At 38.8% G+C, this 17,117-nt stretch overlaps 1 protein-coding gene across 8 annotated transcripts in view; it reads left to right on the top strand.

Annotated features, from left to right (window-relative positions):
• The window catches only part of COL14A1 (collagen type XIV alpha 1 chain), a 227,104-nt gene that overhangs the window by 171,794 nt on the left and 38,193 nt on the right, over positions 1 to 17,117 (top strand). For all 8 annotated transcript variants that reach the window (XM_087447497.1, XM_087447499.1, XM_087447496.1 and 5 more), the window contains 4 exons: positions 1,371 to 1,424; positions 4,910 to 5,005; positions 6,154 to 6,207; positions 6,593 to 6,646. In XM_087447497.1, coding sequence (XP_087303623.1) covers positions 1,371 to 1,424; positions 4,910 to 5,005; positions 6,154 to 6,207; positions 6,593 to 6,646 — 258 coding nt within the window. The remainder of the gene's footprint in view (positions 1 to 1,370; positions 1,425 to 4,909; positions 5,006 to 6,153; positions 6,208 to 6,592; positions 6,647 to 17,117) is intronic.

Below are 17,117 nucleotides of genomic sequence, written 5' to 3'. Positions count from 1 at the left end.
CATAAAATGCAATTTTATAATTATGTATAAAAACTCTGGAAGATAAGCAACCAACTGATATTGGGGAGGGGAGTGAATTTAAGTGGTTAAAAAAAACTGGAAGAGGGCCGGCCCTGTGGCTTAGCGGTTAAGTGCGCGCGCTCTGCTGCTGGCGGCCCGGGTTCGGATCCCGGGCGCGCACCGACGCACCACTTCTCCAGCCATGCTGAGGCCGCGTCCCACATACAGCAACTAGAAGGATGTGCAACTATGACATACAACTATCTACTGGGGCTTTGGGGGAAATAAATAAATAAAAATTATAAAAAAAAAAAAAAAAAAAAAAACTGGAAGAAACCACAAAGATCACCTGATTCAGTCTTTTCCCAAGTGATGCAATCTGATGTGCACAAAATGATTGTCAGTAGTCATGGGCATAGCAGGAAATAAATTGGAATCACACAGTGAGAAAGCTATTCCATCTTCAATGATCTTTTAATCCTTCTGCTCAGGTGAAAGAGAAATTCTCAGGCTGGTGCCCATGTGGCCTAATACTTACTCATCTCTCTTTTTAACAAAAAGCAAACCCACAGCTCCCAGACTTCAATAGGAACAAAATGTAACTAAATTTAATAACATTATTTATAGTATATTTTTAAGGTTACTTTCTGTTCTTAGTAATTAATACCTTTTTCCATTTACAGTACTGCTATAATATTCGCTTTTAAAATGTTTATTTAAGTGAAATAATGAGTCAATTAAAAAATATTCAAAGGGTATATATGCACGTATATACAAAGAATGTATGTTCGCAAAGAATACATATATACTCTATGTGTTTATTATGTGTGTTCATATATTTCTATGTAAAGAAAAATGCTGTTAAGTAATAATGCAGGTGGTACAGTAAAATGGCAAAAGTCTTGAGAGGAAATGCAAATAACTGAAGTTTCAGAAACACTAATTAGCTTTTTATGGTGTAAATAAAGAAAATTAAATTGTTACTATTTTCTTATGCCTTTTCCAATTTAATTAAATAATTTAATCTCAAAATTGTGGTATAAAACACACACAATTTTAGGCTAACAGTATTTTATTACTTGAATCCATTAATAGCAGCAGTCCTACATCACTAAAAAAAATCCTATAATTTTTTTAATTTAAAAGGATTTGGCATCAAAAGTTTGCTCAAAGTATGAAATCATCAGCAGGGAGAGCTGAATCTGGGTGGCAAATTTCCAGTTACGGATCGTGATGAGCATATACCGTTACACAATGTGTTGGCTTTGATACAAAATAAAAATTACATAATCCGTATTGCTAAAGAAAATACATGCAATATACTGCTTTAAGATGTGTCTTTGTGCTAATATTTAACATCTGTTTGCCAGGGTGGTCCAGGACTCCGAGGACCAAAGGGTCAACGAGGTGAACAGGGCCTCAAGGTAATGTTCTCTCTCTCTCTTTCTCTCTGACACACACACACGTAACTAGACATAATATAATTTTGGACTTAAGTACTACTTTTTGCAATCTAAAGCTCCTTACAGTTTTATGAACGTTGTGGCTAAGCCTTTTCCCTTATTCTTAAAGACTTGCACATTTTCATCAAAAAATATTTAATAACTTAGTGAAAAGAAAAGTTCCTGGGTCAGAAATAGAGTGTCATTGTTCTTATTGGTTTAGTTGACAAGGTAGTTCTCTCGTACATTCTTCTCTTCCTCCGTCTACACCAAAGATGTATCTTTAGGAGAGCACTGGATCACAACTAGGCAGCAGTCCCCCTCAGGTAATTTCTCAGGTTTTAGATTCTTCCTTGTCCCTTCCTACCATGTATAATCAAACACACAGCTCTATTTTCCACTCTCACTGTCCAAGGCCACCGAGTGTGGTGGTTCAAGTTGTACACTGTACAAAGGCACCAACCAAGAGGACCAAACCGTGCCAGGCCATGTCAAGGCACATGTTTTCTTACTTTGCACAAAGGCGCCCTAAGGGGTGGCAGAAGCTCAGCCACTAATTGAGTTCAGGCCTCACCATCTTCTATCTGGTTTTTGGCAAATCTTCTAACTGGTCTCCTGGCTCCAGTGGCTTGATTTTCTCATTAATTCTTCACATCTGCTCCCAGATTCATTTCTTTAAAGTTATGCTGGGTCATACTCTTAAAACCTGCAGTCATATGCTATTGCCTTGTGAATACAATCCACCCTCCTTGGTATGTCATTCAAGGCCCTATATAATTTGACTCTCTATCTCATTTTCACCATGTTGCTCCTCATGATCTCCTCTCCATCCATCTTGCTTGATTTACTGCTTCAATGTGGTTACTTATTAAATCTGTGTAGTATTTATTCATGGAGAAGAGAACACTGCAAGGTTTCTTACTATAAAATTGGAAACAAGCAAAGCAGTGTAGAAGAGAATGTGGAGAAAAAAAGAAGTAAGGGAAAGAAGCCTGAAAATAATTAATCAGGCACTACTAGCCAACTCAAAACTCAAACCAGAAGATGTCTCCTTTTTTTTGGTTTGTTTTATTTTCTGAGATTGTGACACATTTTCTCAGGCAGAAACTTGATGTATCTTACTTGGCTCCATCTCTCATGTGCTACAAGGGAAGCCAGTGGTTTGAAAGCCTCTTCTCAGACAATGATACGCTGGGTCTTCCTGAGCTCATGAGCTCCTGCAGATTCTGGGTCCCTCCTCCCAACACCTCTAACACCATCATCCCATTGCTTTTCTAACTTTCTCGCTGGATGATGGTTCTGATTATGAAGACATAGTAGGAGTTCGTAGGTGTTTGATGATCTCAAGATTACCCCTTTCCTCTAATAATCCATTCCCCCATGACCACTACTGATGTGGTAATTTCTGTATGATGATTCTGATGAAGCACAGATACAAGTATGTAGCGGTTGTAGGAAAAAGTTTTGTTGGACAAAGGATGCTCACATGTCCACCAGTGCAGACAGTGTAGGAACAGATAAACTATACTGTCCAAATGGAAAGCTCCAATAAGTATTATTTCTCATTTTGTAGCTTCGTATTTCAGTTGCAGCAAATAGATAATAAGAATTTAGGAGTTTGAAACCACCCTGTCACTGGTCTCTTCTAGTTATTTTTGTCTCATACTTTACAGAATAAAATGGGACCACCTCCTTTCTGTCCTTCTACTCCATTCTCAATTCCTCAATAATATACAAGTGATTTGTTATTAAGCTATTATAAATATTAAGTAATATTTGTAATGTAATTCCTTGTCTGTGCCATCATATTTTTTAAAAAATCTAGCTACCTCTCTCTCCCCTCCTCTTATACCATATTTCTTATAAGAATAGTTTTCATTTAGTTCTTCTGCATCCCCACCTCCAAAATAATTTTTTGGGGTGTACATAAATGTTCATAGCACCTTTATTCACAATGGAAAAAAACTGGAAGCAACCCAAATGTCCATTAACAGGTGAATGAACAATTTTCTGTATATCCATGCAATGGAATACTACTCAGCAGTGAAACATGCAAACCACTGAAACATGCAACAAAATGGATAAACCTCAGAAACACTCTGCTGTGTGAGAGAAGCAATAAACAAAGGAGTACATAGTCTATAATTCCACTTATATGCAACCCAAATCATTCTTAACCCACATATAATTTCTTTTCCTCTAGGAGTCCTGTAAAATTGCTTCCGTTAAAGTCATCAATTACCTCCTTGTTACCAAATCCACAGGCTATGGTTTAATTCTTACCTTACTTGAGATCTCTGCAGCATTTGACATGGTTGGACACTTATTTGAAATTTTCTCCTCTTTTGGCCCTTCCTGTACCACTACACCTCTCCATCTTCATGCTCTTCCTAATTCTTAGGCTTTTTCATTTCAGATTCTTTCCCAGGCATTCTCTTCCTCTCCCTTCTGCCTGATTTTCATCTCATCCTTATCCATTTCCTCTTTCATTCTATCAACAATCTTCTTAACAACCTCACCCACAAACACATCTTTACTTCAAAATCCATCCCAGCTCAGACCTCTCTTAACCCCCAGACTACTGGACATTTCCACGTGGTTATTCCAGGCACCTAAAACTTAACAGGCTACACTCATTATTTACCCCCACTTTAGGCCATTTTGCCTTTTCTTCTGTATTGCTTGTCCCCAGGAATGGATTCATCATTCTCACATTTAAGATGATGCCCAGGTGTTGGAAATCTTAACTTATAAAAGAATAGCTTTTGTTGGAGTCACAGAATGAGAGAAGGGAAAGAAGAAGAGGTTGAGAATAAGTAGGTTTTCCAGGTCTAAGATTACAGAGGTCGTGTAGCTTTAGCTCAACCACAAGGTCCAAACCATAGAAGTAAGCGTTGCTAAGCGAAAGTAATGCCTGATCCTGAGAAGAAAGGAAACCAAATAACGTTGAGCCTAGGGCAGGTTATTCAGTGGATATTGAAGAGGCATGGGGTGATGGCAGGATCAAGGCAAGGGAGAAGGCAGAGGCTAGGTGCAAAGTCTTCAATAAACGCAGAGGAGTGCCCTAGAGGTAGGTGGTTGACTGTAGTGAAGTTGGAGAGAATGTAGTTCAGCTGGATGGTGTGCATCTTCACAGACCAGGAAGGTGGTCTTGAAGCACTTATATCTTTTGGATTCGTTATGGAGTGTGGGGGGTCTAGTTACTCACATAGTTGGCACAGTGTTCTTATTTATGGAATCAGAAAAAAGAAAAGTTGCAGCAACCTCTGTGTGTTTACTCTCTTGGTTTACTGATGACATTTTGCCTGGGAGGTGAATCATCTGAGTCTTGGTATATTGTTATCCTATGGGTGTTTCATGTCTTAAGAAAAATTATTTAAGGAAATAAGTGCCCTAAGCAAAAATATCTTCTGGGTACCAGAGGGTCTAACTTACCTCTGGGATGACTTTCCTTTCTCGCCTTCCAGGGACCAGATGGCCCTCGAGGTGAAACAGGCCCTCCAGGACCTCAAGGTCCCCCGGGACCCCAAGGACCAAGTGGTCTGTCCATTCAAGGAATGCCTGTGAGTTGTGCGTGAATGTTCAGATGGGTTTTATTGTCATGCTGAGTTACAAAGAATGAACTTTTGTCTTCTGTGCTTTCATAATGAGCCTCAATCCCTTCCAACCCCTAAAAATAGGAATTGATAAATAAAAGTAATGATTGAGACTTCATTCATTAGCCAATTTTTTGTTCGATGGTGGGGGTCTTTTATAAACAGATACATGCCTGGAAGTAGGTTTATCCACAATTTGTCTACAGAAAAGAAAACAGGGCTTGACATGTAGGGCCCTTATTCTTATTTGACTAAGTCCTTAATGGATGTGTTAAAATCTAGAAAATAACAAATGTTATAGAAATTTAAGTTATTCGTTATGTGTTTGCAGTAGTGGTGGGTATAGATTCATGAAAGCCATTTAGTTATGATCTTTATCTCGATGGCCATCAAAGTGCAGTGGACCAAGTATGAGTTTTAGATTATAAACAGTATGCTTTATACAACCGCATTTCTTTGTAAAAGCTGTTTTTACCAGTGAAAGCAAATTTAGTTCCACTCACGGATTTTCATGAATCTAATTGTAGGGATCTCAATTTAAAGGATAAAACCAATCTCTGTAATTAACATTGGAAGCAAACACATCTTTTTAAACACGTTTTTAGCAATCTTTGTGTGCATATGATTGTGTTTCCCTAGCTAAGAAGTTTTCCTTTCCAGAGTTATTTTCACATTTTAGAAAGCATTAACATGCCAATTCGTACAATTACTGCTACTAATAAGCATTTGTTGAGGTCTTGTTACCAGTCAGGTACTGTGTTGGTTTTCCATTCTTATAAATTTCTAGTGAAAACAAAATGAAAATCTATATAGATAAGAGCTTTAAAATCTAAACTATAAATAATACTGAAATGTTCAAGACTCCACGTATTTACAGTATGGGCTTAGCCATATCAGACTGTATATTCTGTGTTTAAACTATCCTGATAAATAAACATTCAGCTCCATAGGAATGCTTACATAAGTCGTGTAGCATATGTGAAAAGTGAAATATACCATATTTGGTTGTTAACATGAGAGCAATTTAATGTTGAAAATATTAGAACAGTCAGTGGAGAAAAAAGACTAAGAATTTACCTCTGTGAACTTAACCCCATGTACTTTTGGATATTCAGGGAATGCCAGGCGAAAAAGGAGAGAAGGGAGAGACTGGCCTTCCTGGCCCGCAGGTATTATTTTTATTATTATTATTTTAATTTTTTATTAGAGTCTGTTGCTTTCAGCTCTAGAGCTTTGCCAAGGAAAAACAAGGCTATAGCTTCTGAAGTCAGCTGTGATCTTGGCAATAAGTGATTTCTATATTAAAGACTGTTAGCCTGTATTCACTTACCTTAAGCCCCCTCTCAGGATCATACTGATGGTCCCCAGGGTGAGCCCTGGTGAGGGGACATTTCTTTCCCATGAATAACTTCTGGCTTCTGAATTCTCAGTCACAAAGGCCTCAGCTTTATGCTACTAGGTTTGTTTGGAGGCCTTGATCTATTTCAGGGAAGCTGAGTAAGAAAGTAATTGATTTCCATGAATCTGACTCTTTTCTCTCCTTGCTTTATCTAGGGTATCCCGGGAGCTGTTGGTTCACCAGGACGTGATGGTTCACCAGGCCAACGGGTAAGGACTTGCCTAAGGTTGGCTTTGCTCTGGCAGATTTCCATGCAAGGAAGTCAAACCAGGTGTTATTTTTTTTGGTTTTCCTCCTATCTACCTACATTCTACCTATCCTGTGTCTATTCCTGTTCACTGACATCTTCTATGTCCATTAGTTTCATCAAAATCTGGGAACTTTCATCAAACCTTCCCAAATTAGCAGTACAATTTTCTGAACGTTGCCATAACCTGAACACAGTTTGCACTGAATTGCGTGCATTGGTTTAGCAGATTTTCCAGTTTTTTAAGGCATAAACCTAAAGGCAATCAAGAATCATTTGAATTAAAATTTCAGTAGTATGACTATCTGTAGTATTCTCCATTTATTTATGTCAATTATCTATTCTTTCAACCTTTTCAAGTGGACACCCAGGAAAGAAATTATAAGGATGATCAGGAGAGGGATGAGTTAACGTCTAGAGTTTGTTTAGTCAACGTGTCTTCACTGGGCCAGGCTTGAGGTTCCTGTCATCAAAGAGTTTATATCTAAATGGGAGGAAATACAACCAGATAAGAAACAATAATACAAGCTATAATGGGGATATTTACAGAGCCCTACGGGAGTACAAAGAACAGAGAACTAAGTTAGACCTAGGGGGTTGGGGAAAGCTTCCCAGAGGAGGCACCATCGAGGCTAAGTCTCAAATGAGAGAGAGAAATTAGCCAGTTGAATGAGGAAAGAAAAGCTACTGCAAGCAGTGAGTGGCATATACAAAGGAGTGGAGATGAAGAGACATTGGGGCATTTCCAATGTCGCGTGTAGTTCTTTACGGTTGGATATTAGAGTACAGTGTGTGTGTGTGTACGCATGCACACATGCATATGCACAGATGTATGCACACACTTAGATGTGGAAAGATTGTCAAAAAATGAACCTGGAAAGGTAAACATAAATTTACCTAAATCATCTATTTTTTTTAGGCTAGGGATTTTGAGCTTTAACAGGAGGGCAATAGGAAGTCATTAAATTTTCAGCAAGGGTAAGAGAGGCTGGTGTTCCTTAAACTGGCACTGGTTTAGACATGTGGGCAGCTCCACAGTTTTCTCTCAAGACTGAATTATGTGGAGTGGCAACCACTTAGATCCAGTCCAGAAAAGGACAACACGTTTGGCATGCACTAGTTATTTTTGGTACAACTTACCCTCTAGGTTAGCCAACAATCGGCTGAAAGACTCACTTTTCTACTCAAACAAGGCTTGCCTTTAGCTCAGGGTGGCTATACCACTCAAGAATAAGGAAATTTTCTTTTCTATATAAGTGTAGGTGTGGGACCTTAAATTCCTTCCATGTTCTTTTTTTTACACCAAACTTTCATTTGCTTAAAATCTCAGTTTAGTCTCTGTCCATCACATGGAATTACTTAGTCTGTGAAGCATGTCCAGATGAATGTATCTAAACGAGACATTCTCTAAAAGGTAGATTTAAGTAGGTTTCTTGTACATGTAGGAGTGTCTAGAAGTATTTATATGTTTTGGCAAAGGGCTTGGGCTAAGATCCTGTGTGGTTACATACCTAGATTCCTTCGTGATTCCTGAAGCTCTGAAAATGGCAATTCCAAAGATTTGTTTCAATGAATTTACTTGATTTACCCATGCATGGAGTTCAGTCTTGACAAAGAACTCCCAAATCAAGCATATCATATTAATGTTTGGATCATTTGGTTTTGGAATTCTTTCTTTCAAAACCAATATACTAACACAGACTTTTTTTATAAATATTTTTCTATTTCTCCAAACATGTTTTCTTTTATGGGATGAAAAGTCTTAGAGCTGTAATGAAGTGATAAGATATCTGTACATGGATTTACTTTCTTCTCTCCCTCAATTTGGAAGTAAAACTTGCAGAATGTGTTCAATTTCTATTTTGAAAAATTCTTGGATGAGGGTGGACTTACTTTTTGAAACTGGTTTTCAGAAGATACTTGTTCTTTATACGACCATGTTAAAAAAAGATTGTGCAAATCCTGTGACAATTGTTTTAGAAAAGATATTGAAGGGCAATACTATTCCAGTGTACAACTCTAGTGGGCACCATTCACACAGAATAAAATATAATGGTGCCCCCTGGAATTGTGTAACATTGCTGCCCTACTTGAGAGAGGGACCACATATATTTTTTTCAATATCTTGATATCTTGTTTAATAAGATATTAATTAAGCACATATCTTAATTGAACAAATACTGTGTGCCATGTAAGATGCTCAGCCTAGAAAGAGTTGTCCATTACTGCCTCCAGAGGGGAAGGATCCAGAAGAAGAGAGACCCAATAGCTAAAGGAGGCAATTCGTAGACCATCTACCTGGAGGAGCTGGAGGGATGGGATGATGTCAAGAGCATGACTCTTCCCTTGGACCAGGAAACAAATGGGTCTTCCTCAGAGACAGCAGAAAAGGAAGGAAAGGGAGGTGAAAACAGAGTTATTTAGGTGGCTCTGATCTGTTTAGTTAAATATCTGGGGCTTAAGGAAAGTTAAAGGTCTAAAACAGTTAGATAGTTACTTGGCAAGACTGTAAAGTAGGAGGCCCAGGACCAACTTTCATGGTGGTCGGGACAGATCTAGGCCATGGAGCGCCTTCATTGAGGGCCAGGTCTCTCTGGGGCAGCGGGAGTATCCAGGTCTCTGGGGTTAGGCCGTGGGAGAGGGGCTGAAAGAGTACTAAGGACAATTACTTCATGATTAGTCCTACTCTGTCTTAGGCCATGCTAAAAGGCAAAGCTGCACTCAGAAAATAATAATAACAATAACAACCATGGCAAAGAAGAGACAGAGCAAACACACTGGGTGATGAGACTTACTGCTGAAATGCCTGAGAAGCCACTTCCAGAAAATTGCCCAGTTAGGCTTGACTGTCCAGGGAATCAGGAAGGCAGAGTTATTTTGTCTTTTCTTCACTCTATACCCTTAAATCATGTACTGTTACTGTGTCTTCATTTCTCCTGCTCCTGAGTGAGTAAAGCCCACTCTAGGCAAAGAAGGAGGAAGCAGGAATAAATCTGTGTTTTGATGTCCACTCAGTGCTTCTAGCTCTTTGGAGAGTCTCAGTGGGTGAGTGAGTGAGGAGTGCTGTAGGAGTGGTGGGCTTTTCCTCCCTGTTCATTCTTCTTTCTTTTTAATCTTCATCTTTTCTTATTGACAGTTAAGACCTCACAGTCCAAAGCTAGCACCATCACCTTGACAATTATCTTAAGGAAATGTTCCTCTTTTTCTGGAGCGGTGTCAATGTTACTTGTTAATTTAGCCTGGAAGGAGGGAATGCTTAGCAAAGAATGAAAAGAAGATTAAACATCTCCTCTTTAAACAGGGAACATGTTTTCTAATGTTTCTAGCTTATTTTGGCTTTTCCCAAGGGGAATCTTTGACTCTTAGCGGCAGTACATATCCAACCCCGGGCCTGATGCCATAAGCAAGTCCAGCAAAAGTTGGACTTCTTCATTGAACAATTCTTAGCCTCTTACTGGTAAGCCAATAGAGCCCAATGCAGGACCACACTTTATACAGCAACAGTGCAAGTTCAGATTTAATAGCTGAACACATTCAGGCATCCAGTTTTCATTCTGAGCCATTCCAACCAACAGTATTCTGGTCTCATGTTTCCTTTCTGCTGTAAATCTTGCCACCTCTCTCTGGCCTCCTTCCTCCTCTTTTCTTGGTGTCTGTGACCCCAGGGTCCATCCCGTGGTCTTTGAGCTCCTCTGATGTAGGGTGGATCTCTCAGCCCCCACCCTAGACATCCGAGTGGTCCTTAGAGAAACTAGGAAGAACAGGCAAGACATGGCTAAGCCTAAGAAGTAGAGAAACAACTGAAGAAGAAAGAAAGAAGAGAAAAAACAACCTCTTCTCTAGTTCTGAGGCTCACTTACATCCAAGACCACCAGCTTTCTGTCAAGTACTCCAAATGGAAACTTTAAAAATCATTTTTATTCTCCAGTTCTTAATATGGTTATATAAAAAGCCAGAGAGACAAGAAATAAAAATGACAAGAAGATATATATTTTATGGCACCTGGAAGATAGTAATTCCTCCATTGAACAGAGGGTATTTTAAATTCCAAGTAAGCTTAATTTGGAAGGCGTCCTCTTCCCCAAGTTACTGCTCCCTCGCATCTCCATGCCATAACCACAGACTTCCTTTCCCATCTATAAAAGATGAAATACTGTAAAAAACAAAGAAACCCTTCTGCCTGTGAATTCTGCTGAACTTGTGAGATTATGAGAAGCAGGATGGCACAGTGGTGAATATCAGATTTGGACTGTTAGCCAGACCTGAGTTTGAACCCTAACCATATGACTTTGAGCCAGTTACTTAATATTTCCAAGCCTCACTTTCCTCATCTGTGAAGTGGAAAAAATAATATTTGACTCCACAGAGTTATTGTGGGAATTAATTCATATAAAGAATTTCTATATAAAAATTCAATTACAGCTGATGTTAGTATTCACTGTTTTCAATGTAAACCTAATGAGTTAGGACAGTATAATATTTTATAATGCCTGTTCTTGACGTATTAAGGCGTCTTAGAAGATTTTAAAGAACATAAAAAAGTCTAAAGAAAAAGTAAGTGGTTAGTTGTTGTTGTTTAATTTTCTGGGATTCCACATTGAAAGGACATTTGGAATATGCTGCTTTTTCATGTGGGTTTGATGTATACAACGGCCGTATTCGTGATGAATGTCCCATATCATTAAAGTGAGTTGAACTTAAAATGTACTCGAGAAATTGAACTTGAGTCAACTATCTGGATTTACTCCTGTCCTGTCCTAAATGTCAAACTGTGATGAGAGATTCATCTAATGAGTATTTTGTTAAATACTAAGATTCATGATAATTACCCCCTTGAGTATCTTCCTCCTTCAGAAGAGGAAATGTAAAATACCATTACAGAGCTAGTGGAGAGAATGATTTGATTTTCTTTTTCATGGGTCTAGATGGGTTTTTATAAATCCCCAGGAAAACATTCTTACAGCCACCATGATGATAGTGTATGCAATCAGGACTTGGCAGATTATTTGAATAAAAATAGCAGCAACCACTATCATTAATTACTGACTAAGTGTGAGTGCTTTGCAAATGTTATGTTCTCTAATCCTCAGAATAATCATGAATGCTGGGTACTGTTACCTCATTCTATAGATGAGGAATCTGAAGCTCAGAGAGTGGAAGTATCGAACAATGCCACACAGCTAGTAAGTGTTGGAGCCAGGATTATAATCCATCTCTCTGCCTCCAACACAGCACTCTTTCTTTCCACAAAATTATGTTAATAAAGGTGACCAAGATATTTGTTAATGTGAGCAAGTCTTCCACTAAAGATATTTAATAAGCCAGGACTCCACCACTGAAGTTATCTTGCCCAGCATTTTGGGGCACTAGGAACCCACTTTGGGTAACTTTCTTGGTGAAGTAGAAATTGATGTATTTCACACATAAGAATATGTCTCTTTGATTATTTTCCACCTATCCTTGGAGGGTGGCACACCTTGGCACATCTCAGGAGAGAACAGTTACTTAGGGAATTGGTTTCGTGTTATTACTGGCCTTAAACATACTTCTGTTGGAGCACAGGGTACAAATAATAACATCTGCTTTGTGCTCTGAGTCTAATGCTGTCCTTCAGGGTCAGGCCAGACATTTTTATATTTGTAAACCAGCAGTTCCACAGCTTAAATGATCAGGTTGTTTTGTTGTGTTTTACCTTGTTTTTTCAATATACAGATTCCTGGCCTTCAACCTCATAGATTCAGATACAAAAAGTCTTGGGCATGACTTAGGAATGTATGGTTTGCAAAAGCTTAATGATTCCAATAATCAGCTAGGTTTTGGAATAACTGGATAGTATATTGTGTCAGGCCAACTGGATGTCAAAGTAACGTCTTAGAATGCTGCTGCTGTTTTTTTGTTTTAAATCCCTGAAGTCATTCCTACAGCATCGCTAAAAATACACACGTTTATATTTATACATATACATTTAAATTATGTGTGTAATCTATATACATATATATGTACTTTTTTGTTGTTGTTGTTGTTGAGGAAGATCAGCCCCTAAGCTAACATCTGTTGCCAATCTTCCTCTTTTTGCTGAGGAAGATTAGCCCTGAGCTAACATCTGTGCCCATCTTCCTCTACTTTATATGGGATGCCGCCACAGCATGGCTTGATGAGCGGTGCGTAGGTCCACACCCGGGATCCAAACCTGCGGACCCGGGCATTGAAGCACAGCACGCGAACTTAACCATTACACTACCGGGCCAGCCCCTATATGTACATATTTAAAATAGTGTATTGTGTGTATACAACACGTATAAATATGAATGCATTTTGTGTGTGTGTGTGTGTATGTGACTGAAAATTCCCCAGCGTGACTCAACGTGGTATCACAGATAAGGATTGAGCTTGGATCTCTAGCCTGGGCCAGTGTTTACAGAGTCTGTGGCTTTCTGCTGCTTGGCCCCTTCATCTGGTGGTTGGTGTTAATCCTTTGCTGCAAATAGTAGCCTTATTTCTCATGGCCGACTGCCACACCGGTCTGTCGGCTGCTGCTCACAGCAGTTCAGAGCCATGCCACAGGGTTGAAATAGTGCATCAGGAGTTTCTTCAAGTATTTCTCTAGCCCTCACTGCTAGAGTTTGGTCCGTTTCAGCAAACTCATCAGATGCCAGCTGCTTACAGATCCCAGAATGCCCAAGAGGGTAGAGTCAGTCGAAGGACCGTAACAATTGGTGTTCCAGAATCTTAATGTTAGTATCCATGGCCCACCATTGTAGGCTTCATGGTGCCTACATGCCTTCAATCCATGCCTTCAAAGGCAAGGATGGTGAATATCATAATTGAGTCACTAGTTCGGAGTGCTATTTCTAATAGCTACATAAACATAACTATTCCAACTTCTGCCTTTAATTTCAGTTACAACACTATTTCTGGGCACATCAGTTTCATCCTTTAAACACCATAGGCATAGTACCTAGAAACGAGAAACTTTAAGAGCCTGTGAAAAAATACTTATGACTGGAAAAAGGCATATATATTTGCTCTAGAGTATGGAAAAGAAAACTGGAAAATGGAAATTAATAAATGTTTAGTTTTATAATGGTACACTTTGCCAATTTCAGCCATAGTTAAATTTAGTAGTCATTCGGATATTAGTGATTTGTAGAGCAAATATTAGGTTAGATTTCCTTTTGCTGATAAATCATAGCCAACCATAACTTAATAAGTTGCTGATAGCCAGATATTTTCAAAAACAAATTACAAAAATCCTTTCAAGTGTTTATAGCAAAAATTATTCTTAATGTGGGCTGTGGGTACATATGAATATTTTGAGGTGAGAATCTCAAAAAAGAAGATTTCCTAGAGCTACTCATGTTATAAAACATCCCTGTTTGTGGATGGCTGATTTCACGCACTTTAAAAAACATATTTGTTGGCTTAACTGAATTCCCACTTTACGCTTATTGTTTAGTCTTGTATGCCCTAATATTCATTCTTCATCACTTAATTAAGGGTTTCTGCTTTTTATGAGGGTGCTTAATCTATAAACAAACATCTTCTCAGACTGGCTCCCTGATATCAAATGGAAAACTTAGAGATATGGAAATGTTTGGGGAAATGCAAACGCATGTTTAGCTGTTAAATGTTCAAGACCATTCAGTGAGCTTTGATTAAAGTTAAACTGAGTCACTAAGCTAGAATTTGCCAATTATTTTGCCCAGTAAAATGCAGACATTTTACAAAGCTTTTCTTTTCACTGAGTTTACTGCGTTTCTATGAAAAGCTCTGCCATTTCTGCTCACCCTGGATGAAGAAGTGAGAAAAGAGACCTGAACTCTGCCTAAGAATTGACTGGCTTTGCGAGGGTGGGCTGTAACGTGGGTGCTGCTGTGGTACTTAGCCAGCAGCTGATGTGGTGGACCCGCCATCCTGAGTCCCTTGACTTAAATACCACCTCTCCTGTGAGACCTTCCTTGTATCCCCATACCTGGATTAGGTGCTGTTCCTACATGATACCATGGAACTTTCTAGTCCACCATCGTAGCACATTGTCGTTTTCTTTCCATTGTTGACTTTTCTCAAAACTGTAAACTTCTCAGAGAGATATTGTCTTGTTCATCATCGTTTACCCAAGACCTAGCAGAATACTGAGCACCTAGCTCTGCAAATATTTTTTAATAGTGTGACAAATGCGAGGCTTATGATAAAAATCTTTCAAAGGTAAATTTATTAGTGCGATTCAAAAGTTAAAAAAATAAAACTGTGTGATGAAAAATGTGAACACCTTTTATTTTCTAGGGTTAGGAAGAAATTTTGGAAAGAAAATGATTTTGATTGTGTTTCTAAAATGGTATTAAGTCTAACATACTTTTAGTTATAACAACGTGTAACAAATAAATTTTAATTTGGGATGATGTAAACAGGTAAGTCACAGTAGCCTTAAGAATTCCTTTATTCTTGAACTGTTATATCTAAAAATGCTCAGTAGTTCATGACAGTCCATGAAAGAAAGTGCCAGAGTAAAATGCACCAGAGTGGACCCTGTTGGTGCCCTGATCAGATCCTCTTCACCTGGCAGGTGTAGTCCATTCCCCAGCTGCTGTGGGTGTTGACTGCTAACAACTCACAATTGTGTCTTCTACAGAGAATTGCCCTTGGAAATGCCACCTTGGCCCCAGTCAATGACCAACTGATATGGGTGTATAAAACCTTACCATGGGTCGACTGTGAGATGTAATTCACACTCCAGAGTTCTTCATGGGATCAGGCTGAGGTCAAACTTCAGCTAAATCCAGTTCTCCACTTAACCTCTTCCTCTGCCCTCTCCTGCCTCCTTCACTACCTTACAGGTTCCTCCCAAGAATACTCTGTCTGTAAATCAAATGCACAAGAATCCAGGTCTGCTTCTAGGAAACCATCCTCAAGATATTCACTGAAATGAAATTTCAGCTTCTGAGGGTAGATGACCCCTGATGCCTTTCCTCCATGCTAGTGGAGGGTTCAAGAGCAAGGAGGGATGACAGTGGCCTTGCCCCCTTGCCTTGTACGTTTCCAGACTAATTATACCTGCAATTAATATTTATTTATCCAACATGATAATCAGAGCACCTCTTCTAAGGGCCTCAGTTGTATTCAAATTAAACATTTTATTAGTACCTAGTTTGTGCCTACAATGTGCTAGGATGGTGTTAGGAATGTAACAATGAAGAAAACAATTTCTGCCTTCCCAAAAAAACAAACCTCAGCTTCTGAAGATGCTTTTTAGGTAGGAGAACATAGAGTGAACATCTTATCTAGTCTCCTCTTTTGAGTTGATCACACTAAAGCACTAACCCCTCCGCCAAATTAAGCTCATATGTAAGAACAACATTTCGTTGTCTTCCCTTCCAGACAACATACACGTAGTGTCTATAAATCAAGTCAATTCAAAACTGTTCACAAGAGTATCCTCATAGTGCCGCCATGGAGGAGAGCACTGACAGATCATTGCTTTTAAAGTCCTTCCACATGATTGTGAAAGGGTGGTAAATGTGTTATTTCCTGCAAATCTTCTTTGGAATAATGCAGTTTTCTTTTAAGAAAATATGCCATGGCTTGCCTCCTTCTGTGAATAAAATTGTCCCCACTTGTTTTTGAGACTTTTTTTCCTCTGGACACAACCTCGGAAAAGAGTCCGAGAAGACTTCCCATAGCAATGCTACAGTTTTGATTGCTGGGCAGTTGTGTTGGCTGTGTGTCATGTGTGGGCTTACACAAGGGTGCGGGTTTGCTTCCTGGCCAGTGCTGGAAGAGTTTTAAGGCAGGAAGCAAAACATGTCCTTTTAAAATATCTTCTTAAATTATGGAATATGTGCCCAGAGTCCATTTTTTTCTTCTGAGATCTTCATCTGGGAAATAAGAATAGATTAAGAAAAATTCCTTTTTTTTTAAATAAGATTTCCTAACCTCTCTTGGTCTAAGTTTTCTCTCTTATAATATGAGAGAGTTGGACTGGATGAGTTCTAAGGTCCTGTTCATCTCTCATATATCCTTATTTTTTATGCCCTTCTTCCTGAACATGCTATATTCAAACTCCATGTAAAATAATTTCTTTCAGTTTAGTTAGCAGGTCCAAGGAAGAATGTGTGTGTGTGTGTGTGTGTGTGTGTGTGTGTGTGTGTGAGAGAGAGAGAGAGAGAGTAACTTAATGTGTATCAGGGCGCATCGCTGCAACTTTTGGACTTAATAATATTTTTAACTGTATAACTGTAGTGAAAGAACAGAAGCAGTAGTGAAAAAAAAACTAGCTTGCATAGTATTATAGGATAACTGCTATAACAAACAACCCTAAAATCTCTGGTTTAATGCAATAAAAGAATTCAAATACAATAAAATTTTTTTTAAAAAGTCTATTGCTTGTTCACAATCCAATGTTGTCAATAATGATAGGTAGAGGAATGGGAACGTCC

This window comes from Ceratotherium simum, chromosome 23 (assembly GCF_057802395.1).
Source record: "Ceratotherium simum simum isolate JZ-2026a chromosome 23, ASM5780239v1, whole genome shotgun sequence".
Taxonomy (NCBI): domain Eukaryota; kingdom Metazoa; phylum Chordata; class Mammalia; order Perissodactyla; family Rhinocerotidae; genus Ceratotherium; species Ceratotherium simum.
This window is presented reverse-complemented; position numbering and strand designations above follow the sequence as displayed.